This window comes from Neoarius graeffei, chromosome 1, assembly GCF_027579695.1.
Source record: "Neoarius graeffei isolate fNeoGra1 chromosome 1, fNeoGra1.pri, whole genome shotgun sequence".
Lineage (NCBI taxonomy): Eukaryota > Metazoa > Chordata > Actinopteri > Siluriformes > Ariidae > Neoarius > Neoarius graeffei.
In genome coordinates, this window is record NC_083569.1 from 64,368,728 (window position 1) to 64,384,430 (window position 15,703).

General features: G+C 40.9%; 1 protein-coding gene across 7 annotated transcripts in view; it reads left to right on the top strand.

The window, feature by feature from the left end:
• Window positions 1–15,703, top strand: part of tdrd7b (tudor domain containing 7 b) — a 56,621-nt gene that overhangs the window by 30,560 nt on the left and 10,358 nt on the right. For 6 of the 7 annotated variants that reach the window (XM_060915273.1, XM_060915348.1, XM_060915501.1 and 3 more), the window contains 9 exons: window positions 4,519–4,601; window positions 6,713–6,930; window positions 7,222–7,796; window positions 7,895–8,084; window positions 8,469–8,580; window positions 8,688–8,890; window positions 8,973–9,107; window positions 9,856–9,939; window positions 15,432–15,566. In XM_060915273.1, the coding sequence (XP_060771256.1) occupies window positions 4,519–4,601; window positions 6,713–6,930; window positions 7,222–7,796; window positions 7,895–8,084; window positions 8,469–8,580; window positions 8,688–8,890; window positions 8,973–9,107; window positions 9,856–9,939; window positions 15,432–15,566 (1,735 nt within the window). The remainder of the gene's footprint in view (window positions 1–4,518; window positions 4,602–6,712; window positions 6,931–7,221; window positions 7,797–7,894; window positions 8,085–8,468; window positions 8,581–8,687; window positions 8,891–8,972; window positions 9,108–9,855; window positions 9,940–15,431; window positions 15,567–15,703) is intronic. The other variant, XM_060915419.1, reaches the window with a different exon arrangement.

Here is a 15,703-nt window from a genome sequence, read left to right on the forward strand (position 1 = left end):
AGTGTCTGATATTTTAATATACTTTTATATTTAATTCCGTGCTGAGCCAAATTGCAACGAAATTTCGTTCTGTGGACACTTGTTGCAAACTGAATGACAATAAAGGATGTCTTCGTGCCAAGCCAAGGGCCAAAACGTCATGGATGTTTTTTCCATTGCGTCAGTAAAAGTTGATTTATGTGCAGATGCTGCTGCTGCTGTTGTTGTTACTGTTGTTATTATTACTTGTTGTTGTTGTAGTAGTAGTAATAACAGTACTTTTTGTAAAAGTTATAATTTAGATCTAGCCTTCTTAAAGCCTAGGTCACAACTGCACGTACGATTTTTTGGCCGTGCGATTTTTGGCGTTTCCCAAATCGCTGCGTTTTTTTTTTTTGTTTGTGGAGAAAGACGCACGTTGGCCGTAAGTTTGTCTTGCAACCTGAAAAAAACGTAAGTGCCCGTAGAGTTTGTTTGACATGACAAAGAACCTCTGCGGCCGGTCTGCGGCCAGTCTACGGCTCGAAAATCAGCACGTCACACGCGCGCCCTCCGTGCGTTTCTTGCGTTTTTTGCATGTAGACCGGCCGTAGGAGCACGTACAGCCGGTTGTGACCGAGGCTTAAAGGGTCACACAAGAAAACAAGAAAAAAAAAGCAGTCTTGAAAACAATAAGTCCAAGGACAACCATTTTATTATTTTAAATGTCCTTATATACATTTACACACCCACCAACACTGAAAAATAAACATTCTGGCATGGAAACACCTTTTCATATCTGACTCAAGTCAAAAGCATTTTAATTTACAGCATCCATATAGAGGTTTAATATAAAGAAGACAATGAGAAGGAAGCAGTAGTTCAAAAGGTCCCAGGTGTGTGGAATATTTAACAGTTATTCCATGAAATCAAGTCATACATGAGCTGATAGCTGAGCTGGCTATAAGCCGTGTACGACAAGTGAGTGGACTAACCGTTTTTATTATATTCACGTTCACTGGATTTTGAGAAACAGAGCAGTTTTATTTTTATTTTTTTGCAAATGTGATAATTAAAAACTTTATACAAAAGATCTGACAATCATTTCCGCTTAGAATGTAAACAAACCGATGAAATGATAGTAGCAATTTGTGAAAAATGCTATAATAATTACTGAAAAATAAAAAAAGATGTTCTTACCATCAAATACTTTTATTCCATATTTTGTTGCTTTTTTTTGTATTTTTCAGGAGGTTTTTTTTTTTTAAGATATTTTTTGGGCTTTTTTCACCTTTATTGGATAGGACAGTGTAGAGACAGGAAATGAGCGGGAGAGAGAGACAGGGAGGGATCGGGAAATGACCTCAGGTCGGAATTGAACTCAGGTCCCCGGATTTATGGTGTGGCGCCTTATCCACCTGAGCCACGACACCCCCGGGAGTTTTGTTTTTGAGTAGAGTTTTTATTTCGTCCTCGGTTGGTTGAGCAACATGCTCCGCCATTTTTGTTTTTTTCTACTCACGGTATATGAGCTGATATCCTCTTAGTAGGGTAGCCAATCAGAGCACGCGATTGCTCATATCCAGTGACTGTGGATAGAATAAATTCTGATATTCCCAATAGCAAAAAAGCTAAACAAACAAACAAACAAACAAACAAAAAAACTTAACAGCAAGTAGCACATAGCAGGAAAAGGCAAAGAGAACTGTCAACTTTTCTACATATCGCTGCATACCAGCAATAACATTTAGTGCAGATTTTTAAACAGTGTACCCATCTGCAAAATGTCCAAACAGCTATTAGCAGCATTTCTACAACCATCAAGAAGAGCCTCAACCATTCACCTCAAGCTGTTGCACTCTCTTGTGCTGACGCTGATTTGCACATAGTAGAAATGGAGTGCTTGTATGATGTTATCATGTTTGTGTTGATCTGATTTTGCAGGGCAGTTGGCGTTGAAACTAGCAGCATGCATAGTGTTGAAGTGCCGTTTTAGATTACCGGTATCTGCTTTGCAGACAGCTACAGTCTGCATGAATATCAAGCATGTCGGTTTAGCATTGGCATGGTCTGGTAAAATAAAACAAAACACTGAACTCCAATAGGCAGCACTGAACCCCAGTCCAGTCAGATTTGAACTGATGGTTTTCCTGGTCCACTTTGTGCTTTTTCGTGCAGGCCATGCCTTTCTTTGTTTAGGACAGTTAACGTTGTTATTATTATCTGATTTACTTGCAATATTTCACTTTGCTGGCAAGCGGCTTAGCTGGTGCGCGCGGTACGTCTTGACTTGCAGTATGTCTTTTACGTCTAGGCACGGTCTACGCCAGAGTAGGTTGAAGGTCAAGTGTACACTGTGGTGTGAGGTCTAAATAACGTAAAGCAGTATGCACTTTTTCTCATGTTAAGACAGGTGTGTTAGTGCCAGTGGGTTGGTGCGAGCCAGACATTTGTCCCTCACGGGCCGGGTGTGGCCCACGGGCCGCCTATTGGGGTTCAGTGCTGTACAGCTTGGCTATTTATTTCACCCATTGCACATATTCTCTTCTCACACATTCATGTCATGACTCTTCTTTATCTTCATCATGTGACCTATTTTTGCACATTCCGGAACGTACTGTACATCTTGGACTTCAAAACAACCCATGCACATACCCCTTAAATATGTCCACTTTTCAAATTTGTATATTTTAGATTCTTCTTATTTTTTATTATATTTATATAACTACTTTTGTCTCATCTCATTATCTCTGGCTGCTTTATCCTGTTCTACAGGGTCGCAGGCAAGCTGGAGCCTATCCCAGCTGACTACGGGCGAAAGGCGGGGTACACCCTGGACAAGTCGCCAGGTCATCACAGGACTGACACATAGACACAGACAACCATTCACACTTAACTACTTTTGTCTTTTTTAAAAATTATTTTAAGTGTTCAAGCACCAGTCACCAAAGCAAATTCCTTGTAGGGGAGAGCGGGGTAAGATGAGCCACTTTTTACATTTTTCATCATAACTACATGTTAAAGCCATTTTTGCTTCCAGTCTACACACCATACCAAATTTCAAAGTGTACTGTTACTATCTGAGCAAAAAATAATTGATAAGCTCTTATGGTTAGAGTGATATTACCTCTTGAAAAAAAAATGTCAAGTGGCTCAACTTACCCCATGCACGGGGTAAGATGAGCCACTGTGTGGGGTAAATTGAGCCAACACAAAACATGTTAGGTTAACAAAGTAAACAACTTTTATTATTAGAAATGCAATCAGTGAATCAAGTCAAGTCAATCAAGTGGGGGATAGGGCCGTTGCATAGAGAAGGGGAGATGAAGAGAGAGGTGATAGAACGAGATGGGATAGGGAGGGATAGATAGATGGATAGAGAGAGAGATATGCATAGATAGATAGAAAGAGGGATGGTTAGAGAGGGAATGAGAGATATACTATATTATAGAAATTACTAAAACAGTAGAACAGTGCCAAAAAATCTTATTTCTTTCAGTAGGTTAAAACATTGCTAAAACATGCAGCAATCATTCCATCATTCATTTCATCATTATTCAATGTTCCAAGCGTTCAAATTGCAAGGGAACACCATTTGCCTCTCCCTCCGTGCTGTCCCCCCAACAGTAAAGGGGTGGGGCAATTTTTTCACAATATCCTGTCTTGACAGGACAGCCTTATCTTTCTCTTTGAAGACAAAGGTCGGCTTTCTTGCAGAGCCATGGCATGACCGGCTTCTTTTGACAAATCTTGCCTCTATTTCGAAGACATCCAATTTGATTATCTGGCCAATGAAGAAATGCACTTTCTTCTTCCCCGTGAATTTTGCCACAACATAATCCCCCACATCTAACGACTGGTCTTCCTCATCTGATGTCATATATATATATATATATATATATATATATATATATATATATATATATATATATATATATATATATGTTGTTGTCATATATGACCAGTAAATGTGAAAACTTAAGTGTCATCCATATTGGGTAAGCTCAGCCACCAATGGGGTAAGTTGAGCCAGTGGCTCAACTTGCCCCACATCTAATGGCTCGTCTTACCCCGTGGCCACCATTTTGTAGAAAAATGCTAATAAAGGGGATTAGGCTAATCAAAATTATTTTTATTAGCATTCATATCATAGCTTAGAAAGCCACTAACTTAACCCTAATGTGTCTAAATATTATTCTACTTTTGTCTTCTCTAAATCATCTTCACTGTGGACAAACATGGAATTGACTTAGAAAGCACAAAAACACATTTTTATAAATATCTCCCTCACCTAGTTTGACATGTGGTGCTCCTCTCCACAAGTGTAAGTAAATGGTCCCGCCCCCCTTTGAATGTGGTCACATGGTCACATTTGTTTACTGTTTCTTAGAAACAGGGGGTGGCTCATCTTACCCTCTGGCTCATCTTACCCCGCTCTCCCCTATGTGAAAACATACTCGGCAATAAACTTGATTCTGAAACGGATTCTGTCATAGAGTATTATTCAAGACACCCTGGGTCTCCACTTCACTTCAAATTCAGATCTTTACCCTTTTGCAGATCAGATAAAAGGATGACCCTGCCATCCAGATTCCAAAAGGAAGTGCACACTCACCTGTCTAGGAACCCTCAGCAGAGCCACGGTGAGGTTTTTTTTTTTTCTTCTTCTTCACTGTAACATTGCAGGAAACTGGGACTCATCCCAATGTAACAAATCATTTAACTATGCAGAAAGACTAAGACAGACCCCAGTCTCGATGAAATGCCTTTACAGTGGTGCTTGAATGTTTGTGAACCCTTTAGAATTTTCTATATTTCTGCATAAATATGACCTAAAACAACATCAGATTTTCACACAAGTCCTAAAAGTAGATAAAGAGAACCCAGTTAAACAAATGAGACAAAAATATTATACTTGGTCATTTATTTATTGAGGAAAATGATCCAATATTACATATCTGTGAGTGGCAAAAGTATGTGAACCTCTAGGATTAGGAGTTAATTTGAAGGTGAAATTAGAATCAGGTGTTTTCCATCAATGGGATGACAATCAGGTGTGAGTGGGCACCCTGTTTTATTTAAAGAACAGGGATCTATCAAAGTCTGATCTTCACAACACATGTTTGTGGAAGATTTCTGAGAACCTCAGAAAAAGCGTTGTTGATGCTCATCAGGCTGGAAAAGGTTACGAAACCATCTCTAAAGAGTTTGGACTCCACCAATCCACAGTCAGACAAATTGTGTACAAATGGAGGAAATTCAAGACCATTGTTACCCTCCCCAGGAGTGGTCGACCAACAAAGGCGTGTAATAGTCGGCGAGGTCACATAGGACCCCAGGGTAACTTTGAAGCAACTGAAGGCCTCTCTCACATTGGCTAATGTTAATGTTCATGAGTCCACCATCAGGAGAACACCGAACAACAATGGTGTGCATGGCAGGGTTGCAAAGGAGAAAGCCACTGCTCTCCAAAATGAACATTGCTGCTTGTCTGCAGTTTGCTAAAGATCACGTGGACAAGCCAGAAGGCTACTGGAAAAATGTTTTGTGGATGGATGAGACCAAAATAGAACTTTTTGGTTTAAATGAGAAGTGTTATGTTTGGAGAAAGGAAAACACTGCATTCCAGCATAAGAACCTTATCCCATCTGTGAAACATGGTGGTGGTACCGTAGTATCATGGTTTGGGCCTGTTTTGCTGCATCTGGGCCAGGATGGCTTGCCATCATTGATGGAACAATGAATTGTGAATTATACCAGCAAATTCTAAAGGAAAATGTCAGGACATCTGTCCATGAACTGAATCTCAAGAGAAGGTGGGACAACGACCCTAAGCACACAAGTCATTCTACCAAAGAATGGTTAAAGAAGAATAAAGTTAATGTTTTGGAATGGCCAAGTCAAAGTCCTGACCTTAATCCAATGGAAATGTTGTGGAAGGACCTGAAGCGAGCAGTTCATGTGAGGAAACCCACCAACATCCCAGAGTTGAAGCTGTTCTGTACGGTGGAATGGGCTAAAATTCCTCCAAGCCGGTGTGCAGGACTGATCAACAGTTACCGGAAACGTTTAGTTGCAGTTATTGCTGCACAAGGGGGTCACACCAGATACTGATAGCAAAGGTTCACATACTTTTGCCACTCACAGATATGTAATATTGGATCATTTTCCTCAATAAATAAATGACCAAGTATAATATTTTTGTCTCATTTGTTTAACTGGGTTCTCTTTATCTACTTTTAGGACTTGTGTGAAAATCTGATGATGTTTTCGGTCATATTTATGCAGAAATATAGAAAATTCTAAAGGGTTCACAAACTTTCAAGCACCACTGTATAGTCTGCTGTAGGGGTTGAGCTGTCATCGTTTAGGGTCCTAAACGGGTTCACGCCACTTGAAATGCTGTGAACAGTGTCCTCATTGCTGCATAAATACAGTGATCTTCAGCCCCAGGCAAGCTCACCTCCTGTTATTACACAGCATGTTCTAAATCAGGCACCTAAACAAGCTGATGTTAATAGTTGGTTATGTGCTTGTACAGATCACTTACAGGGCACTCATGCAAGATAAAGACTAGGTTTATAAATGCCTGCGTTAAGGGCCTGTCTTTTGATTCAAATCCTTTGCTTGAAATTTTACTTGCAAACTTTATGCAAACCCACATCCACACTCTACTTTGTTTCCAGTGGTTCATACTAGGGAGTTGATAGTAATTGCACAATGTTTCTATTCTGACTTCCTTGAACATTTCCAGCTCCTTCAAACCTTAATGAAAGCAGCCCTCCAAAATCCCGGACACAATTAAGTCCCTACAGTCCCAAACTGGTGCAGTCCCGCCTCAAAGAGGTTCTAAGCAAGCACAGCAATGGCTTCTGGGTGTCTAAACTTCCACAGTTATACCGAGAGCTATACAAAGAAGAGCTGCCCAGTGAAGCCTTGAAAGATTTGGAACAGTGGATCCATATTTGCACTGTGAGTTCAGCTATAGCATGACCAAATATACTCTCTGTTTACAAAGAGTAATCCACAGACATGGATTATTTCATCTAGACCCCAGTTCTCTGAAGTTGTTTCTATTTGCTGTAATGCATAAAGAGAGTTTTTATAATACATTTTGCATTAATAGTTTGTTCATAATTAATTTTGTTAGTTTAGCCATGTATATTATATGGTCTATGTATATAGTAAACATTTGCCTTTTAAACTCACAACTGTATAAATCATGACTTTAAAAAATTTAAGGGACTTTTCTCCAATGTGCAGGTCGAGAAACCATGCAGTAGCAAATCTCAGGAGCTACTATTGTACCCTGCCAAGGATGTTAGCCAAACCACTAACGCGTATAGCCTTGCAATGACGCACACCTCAGATAAGCAGGTTCCATCACCTCCAAAGCCCCAGAAAGTGTGCAGAAAACCTAAGAATTATGCATCAAGCCCACTGGCATCCCCCAAGGCTCTACCTGAGGACCTCAAACAAAATCTATCAGAGCTGCTGCTTAAGTACAGCAGTGGCTTATGGTCTCATGCCCTCCCCAAACTTTACCAGGACACCTACAAGACCAACCTGCCTGAGTATGTACTTGACAACCTGCCCTTGCTCTCAGATATATGCACCATTGACTTCCCTGTGCCAGACAACCCCAAAAGGGCAATTCTGTATGTGAAGGTGCTGGAGGATGAAAACTGTAATCGAACAGACTCGGCAGACCTGAAGGCGAGAGAGGAGGCAGGGAGACGTCTCAGTTCTCAATCCGTGCCGCCTCTGCTTATTCCCAGGGAGGAGTACCCCTCAGTACTGGTGGTTGAGGCAAGCAGTACTAACAGTGTAATTCTCAGGTAAAAGGAAGGTCATGTCCTCTCCCCAAATTTGTGTTTAAAAATTTGTGGGGAAAAAAAAGCACTGGATTTTGATATGTTTTCCTGTATGTGAACAGATACATAGGAGAGGACTATTCCAAGGCCCAGGAAAAGCTGGAGGATGATATGAAGGAATTTTATAGACAGGATAACAGCCGGAAGCCACTGATCTCCTTATCATCAGGCCAACTAACTGCAGTCATTGCTGAAGAAGAGGAAGAGATTCTCCGGGCACAAGTGTGTGAGGTCAAGTCTGATAAAGTCAAGGTGCGTTCAGTAGTTTATAAAGCTTTTAGATCCACACAGCGTGACCAAACTAAAATCCGTTTGTACCAGATTTACTGTGTGATTACAATGTTCTTTCAAGATTATTAGTTGACACCCTGTACAGTTTGATCTCCGTTAGTTCCTGGCCCAATTCTTTCATCAACATGAAAATGTCCATAATGTCAGATGATATGATGCAGCCCACCAGTCTCAACTCGCCGCCGAAGAATTCTTTTATGATGTGAAATTTTGTCCACGACAGCAAAATCATGCTTCAATTTGTACAATGTGGACCTAGCTTAACTAGCATGCAACAGGTTTAAGACCATTCATGAAGTGCTTGATTAAGATAATATATTAACCACTGCTTAATTGTTGTTCTAGGTTTATTATGTGGATCATGGCTTTTCTGATGTTATTAGTAAAAGCAAGCTGCTTGAGTTGCATGAGAAATTTTTCAAACTGCCTTTCCAAGCTACCAAATGTAAATTAGCTGGTGAGTTTCAGAAATGGTTTTTGCTGATTCATTTGTATACTTTCGAGGACTTTAGACTATCCATGTTTGCATGCAGTTTTGATGCATGTCACTGAATTGTGTGTCAGGCCTTGAAGCTTTTGCCGTGGAGCCAGCAGTGCTGAAAAAATTTGAGTCCATGGCAAATGGTAAAATCCTACTGGCTGAAATCCTAGAGCGAGAAGACGTTCCTTTGATGGTGCTATATGACACGTCGCAGGAAGATGACATTAATGTCAATGCTTCCTGTCTGAAAGTCCTGCAAGAGAAGTCTTTAGAGAGCCCTCTGCAGGTACCCAGCATAGCCATTATACCCATGTGAATTATCTGATGATGTCATGGTTTATAACATTGCATTGATTTTTGTCCCATAGATAAACGGTGCCTACATGAATGCGAGTGTGACCAGTGTGTGTTCAGATGGGTTGTTCCACTGCCAGCTGCCCTCTCGTGGTTTGACCAAACTAGGCGAAATCCTGGAGAAGGCAGAAAACTACTTCCACAACCAGGTACAAAGGTCATAATGGGTGTGTAAACACTAGACAGTGTGGAACTATGCATTTGAGGTCTGGGCCTTCAGTAAATTCTGTGCCAGTAAAAAGACTGATTTAAAATCTAATGGATCACAGTGTGGACATTACATTCCAGACCCTTAACATAAAAAGAGGACTTTGGATTTCTACTTTGGATTTATTCATTATTTAGTTATTGATCATTATTTGTTATTTAACAAAACTATGATATTACAGTGCTTAGAAAGATTAAGTAGGATTATTACTGAAACTTTGAACAGCAGTTTATTAAATAAAACTGAACTAAAAATTATATACATGTAATTTTGAGTTCACGGAAATCTGAAGTCCTAAAAGGCTCTCCGTGTTCCTTATTGCTCCTAGATTGTCTTGGCTCACACACCTTTTCAAAGAAACAGCCACTGATACAGGAATGTAATTAGATTAGAAACCATAAGCTCCATAATCTCTAGTAATCAGTGAGACACTGACATTAATTCTGTATGATGAAATTCAAATAGCACCTTCAGAGTTCTACATTCCAGAACACCCTCAAAACCATTATACGAACTGAAATTAAACATGTATTGTAGATTTTATCTAACATGAGGAAAATACAATATTCCAATTAAATAGTGAGTGTTCCAACATTATTTACTTAGTAATACAGAGCTACAGTTTTGTCACGTCCCTTTTTATAATCCCTGTATCATAAATTGACAGTGCATTGTTTCTTGTTCACAAGGTCACATCCGAGTCGCTGGTGTCTAGACCCTTCTGTGGAAAAAGCTGTCTGGCTCGATACAAAGGCAAATGGTCTCGAGCTGAGGTAAGAGAGAGCAGGCTTGGTCACATGGGAATATCACTGTTTGAACAGGTTTTAAAAAACTTCTGTCGCAGAAGTTGAATAAAATAGAACAAGACAAAAGGACGTTACTGAACCAGATGAGCTTAGTTAAATCAAACTATGAACAGTGTGTGTGTGTGTGTGTGTGTGTGTGTATCTCACACACACACACACACACACACACACAGGTGCTTGAAAGTTTGTGAACCCTTTAGAATTTTCTATATATCTGCATAAATGTGACCTAAAACAACATCAGATTTTCACACAAGACCTAAAAGTAGACAAAGAGAACCCAGTTAAACAAATGAGACAAAAATATTATACTTGGTCATTTATTTATTCGATTAGATTCACTTTATTGATCCCACATCGGGGAAATTCACGGTACAGTAGCAAGAAAATGTCATACAGATAACAAATAAAAACTGAAATAAAAATTAGACAAACGAAAGCTTAAATACAGAGGGCTATTTGCATTATCTACCGTGAAAAAGTATAGAAATATAGCCTTATTGAGAGGCTCAGAAAAAAAAATTGCACATTACAGGTAGACTCTGTGTGTAATATATAAGTATGTAAAAAATAATATTATTGCACATAATAATTGCATTGATGAGGTAGAGGTAGTAGTGGTGAAGTAGTGCAAATAAAACCGACAAACAAGTTATTGGTGCTACATTACAAGTTGTGGGTGTTAAACAGTCTGACAGCAGTAGGTATGAATGGCCTGCGGTATCTCCTTAGACCGTGGGTGTAGCAGTCTACTACTAAAAGAGCTGCTTAAAGCCCCCACAGCCTCATGTAGGGGGTGAGAGGGGTTATCCATGATTGAGGTCAGCTTGGCTAACATCCTCCTCTCACCCATCACCTCAATGGAGTCCAGAGGACAGTCCAAGACTGAGCCAGCCCTTTTGACCAGTTTATTAAGTTTCTTCCTGTCCCTCTCTGAACTTCCACAGCCCCAGCAGACCACAGCGTAGAAAATTGCTGATGCCACCACAGAGTCATAAAAAGTCCTAAGCAGTGTCCTGCACACACACCAAAAGACCTCAGTCTTCTCAAGAGGTGGAGACGACTTTGGCCCTTCTTGTACAGGACATCTGTGTTGTTAGTCCAGTCCAGTTTGTTGTTGAGGTGAACACCCAGGTATTTGTACTCCTCCACGATCTCAATGTCCAAACCCTGGATGTTCACTGGTGCAATTTGAGGAGCCGTCCTTCTGAAATCGATCACCACCTCCTTTGTCTTGCTGGCGTTGATGCGCAGGTGGTTCAGTTCGCACCAGGCGACATAGTTGTTGTTGACCTCTCTGTACTCCAGATCGTCCCCCTCTGACACACGTCCAACGATGGCTGTATCATCTGAGAACTTCTGGAGGTGGCAGCTGTCCGTGTTGTAGCTGAAGTCAGATGTGTAAAGTGTAAAGAGGAAAGGAGTGAGCACTGCACCCTGTGGAGCCCCCGTGCTGCAGACTACCACATCAGACACACAGTCGCGGAGCCTCACATACTGCGGCCTGTTAATGAGGTAGTCGATGATCCATGCAGCCAGGTGGCAATTGACACCAGCTCCCTCCAGCTTCCCCCTAAGCAGTGATGGCTGGATTGTGTTGAAAGCACTGGAGAAGTCAAAGAACATGACTCTCACAGACATTATTGAGGAAAATGATCCAATATTACATATCTGTGAGTGGCAAAAGTATGTGAGTCTCTAGGATTAGCAGTTAATTTGAAGGTGAAATTAGAGTCAGGTGTTTTCAATCAATGGGATAACAATCAGGTGTGAATGGGCACCCTGTTTTATTTAAAGAACAGGGATCTATCAAAGTCTGATCTTCACAACACGTTTGTGGAAGTGTATCATGGCACGAACAAAGGAGATTTCTGAGGACCTCAGAAAAAGCGTTGATGATGCTCATCAGGCTGGAAAAGGTTACAAAACCATCTCTAAAGAGTTTGGACTCCACCAATCCACAGTCAGACAGATTGTGTACAAATGGAGGAAATTCAAGACCATTGTTACCCTCCCCAGGAGTGGTCGACCAACAAAGATCACTTCAAGAGCAAGGCGTGTAATAGTCGGCGAGGTCACAAAGGACTCCAGGGTAACTTCGAAGCAACTGAAGGTCTCTCTCACATTGGCTAATGCTAATGTTCATGAGTCCACCATTAAGAGAACACTGAACAACAATGGTGTGCATGGCAGGGTTGCAAGGAGAAAGCCACTGCTCTCCTAAAAGAACATTGCTGCTCGTCTGCAGTTTGCTAAATATCACGTGGACAAGCCAGAAGGCTATTGGAAAAATGTTTTGTGGACGAATGAGACCAAAATAGAACTTTTTGGTTTAAATGAGAAGTGTTAAGAACCTTATCCCATCTGTGAAACATGGTGATGGTAGTATCATGGTTTGGGCCTGTTTTGCTGCATCTGGGCCAGGATGCCTTGCCATCGTTGATAGAATAATCTCATCTCATTATCTGTAGCCGCTTTATCCTGTTCTACAGGGTCGCAGGCAAGCTGGAGCCTATCCCAGCTGACTACGGGCGAAAGGCGGGGTACACCCTGGACAAGTCGCCAGGTCATCACAGGGCTGACACACAGACAACCATTCGCACTCACATTCACACCTACGGTCAATTTAGAGTCACCAGTTAACCTAACCTGCATGTCTTTGGACTGTGGGGGAAACCGGAGCACCCGGAGGAAACCCACGCGGACACGGGGAGAACATGCAAACTCCGCACAGAAAGGCCCTCGCCGGCCACGAGGCTCGAACCCGGACCTTCTTACTGTGAGGCGACAGCGCTAACCACTACACCACTGTGCTACCCCTGATAGAATAATGAATTCTGAATTATACCAGCAAAATATAAAGGAAAATGTCAGGACATCTGTCCATGAACTGAATCTCAAGAGAAGGTGGGTCATGCAGCAAGACAACAACCTTAAGCACATAAGTCGTTCTACCAAAGAATGGTTAAAGAAGAATAAAGTTAATGTTTTGGAATGGCCAAGTCAAAGTCCTGACCTTAATCCAATGGAAATGTTGTGGAAGGACCTGACGCGAGCAGTTCATGTGAGGAAACCCACCAACATCCCAGAGTTGAAGCTGTTCTGTACGGAGGAATGGGCTAAAATTCCTCCAAGCCGGTGTGCAGGACTGATCAACAGTTACCAGAAACGTTTAGTTGCAGTTATTGCTGCACAAGGGGGTCACACCAGATACTGAAAGCAAAGGTTCACATACTTTTGCCACTCACAGATATGTAATATTGGATCATTTTCCTCAAGAAATAAATGACCAAGTATAATATTTTTGTCTCATTTGTTTAACTGGGTTCTCTTTATCTACTTTTAGGACTTGTGTGAAAATCTGATGTTTTAGGTCACATTTATGCAGAGATATGTAGTGTCATAGGTATTTAAACTACAGCGTGCAAGTTTATACAGTACACGAAATAAACTACTGAAGATATTTGGTTCTGCAGGATTTATTGATAGATTGAGTTCAAATCCTGACAATGCCACAGTCATCTGTGGCTGGGACTCCAAGAGAGCAAAATTGGCTGTACTGTCTGGGTGGAAGGGATGGCATTACTCTCTCCCCTGTAAATCAGCGACACTAACCAACTGTAGGCATCTGTGATTTAATGCAGGGGTTTTCAAAGTGTGGGAGAGTCAGCCCCCCCCTCGGAGAGCAAATAAACAACAGCGCCCCCCTTACAATTTTTGTTGTTGCTATACTTAATGTTCCATTCGTATTTTAAAAAAAATGGTTGTTGTACACATTTTTATTTTTTTATTTTTCACATTTTAAACATCTGTGCTTTTTAAAACATCTTGTTTTACACATTTTAAACATCTCATAGCATCGTTAGCTAGCACCTCTTGGCAGATAACACACTGTGGCAGTGGAGCATCTTCACATCCAGTCCATGAAAATCCAAACTTTAAATAATCGTGGTCATACTTCCTTCTTTTTTCAGTCCCCCCAGGATTCCGCGGGCCTTTTTTGTGATTGTTGTGGGCTAAAATGTCTGATGTTGCGGGGGGGTTCCCAAAAAAATTGCGATGAAAGTTGCGGTGTTTTTTAGGTTTTTGTTGCGATTACATTGCGGGAGGAAGTGAAAGTTGCGAGAAATTGTTGCGATTTTCTCTTTTTGTGATTAAAATTGAGTGATATGTTAAATATTAAGTTATTACTGAAAAACTATTGATTAAAAAACAAAGACACTGAGAAATGGTCCTATAAACAACTTTACCAATATAAAAGATTACCAGGACTACAAAAATGCAGAAAAATAGGCTTTACTTATCCAAATGCACCTGTTGGTTCAAAAGTTAAAGTGCAGAGAACCTCACAGCACAACATGAAGTTACCTTCAAATATAATATAAATGCCTCAGCTTTCATGTAAGAAAAAAAACTATTAATACTAGTACTGTGTGCAGGCAGTCTCTCCTGAAGACTAAATTAAACAATAATTATAAACTAATAAAATAAATGGCTCAGGCTTCATAGAAGGAAAAAAAAAAACAATTTGAACAGAATCTCACAGTATGATGCTGAAGCTGCCTAAACAATGGAAAATAAAATACCATTTTGGCAAAAATGTTGGCATCCATTAATTTCTTGTATTAAGTAAAAAAAAATAAAGTGCACACAGTCCTTCACTGTAAACATACACTTTCAGTAACAGAATTTAAGCCGACATAAACACTGACTCGCACATCATGCAATGTTGCCAGATACTGCTGACGTTTTCCATCCCAAAATATGTTCAAAATCTGCCAAAATGCACTTAAAACCAATCTGGCAACACTGCGCGCATGCTGCTTCTCTTGAACGTAAACACGGAAGTAAGGCGGAAGGTAGTTTGTCGACGTCACTTCAAGATGACGCCAACGATTGGTCAAATTTGCGGGAAAGTTGCGGTGATTGGATATAATTGTAACACCGCCCTGAATTCGCGGGGATTGGTTGAATTTGTGCTGAAGTTGCAAATCGCAACATCCTGGAGGCTCTGCGTTTTTTTGCTTGGCCCAAACTCTGTCTCCTCACTCACTGTAGCTTTAGGTACTAAAAATCGATCCATTTTGTCTCTGGTAAAGGCTCCTCACGTTGCACCCCCCCTGAAGAACTCTGGCGCCCCCCAGGGGGGGCGTGCCCCACACTTTGAAAAGCCCTGATTTAATGTATGTGGAAGAGGGCAGACATTGTTTTCTTCTGCAAGAATGACAGTTTGAAAAAGTGGAAGCATGTACCCTCCCTTCACCCTCCCTGTTTGGTATACGCCATGTGATTGAGGCGAGATATCTAATGAGTAGGAATTGGCAAATGATCAAACAGGTAGAAAATGGAGTTTAAAACAAAAGACCCTTGGAAAATGGCTGGCTAGTGTGAAAGTGCCATTATTATATTTCATAAGATCAACATGAAACTAAGCTAATTTCTCTTTTTATAACGTGCAGATAACTAACCTGCATGGTAGCCGGGTGTTGGACATCCTGTTTGTGGATGTGGGGGTGCAGGCATCTGTCGAAGTCACTGAGCTGAGAGAAATCCCGCACACTCTCTTGCGTGACCTTGTCACAATCCCGCCTCAGGTCAGAGCGCGAAGTTGAATGCAAAGTAGAATTCATGTAAATGTTGCCTGTATGTATGTTTGTCTAAACTCGAAGAACATAACATAGTTAGTTAACAGTGGAATATTATATGCATGTGTATATTATTCCCAGTGTCT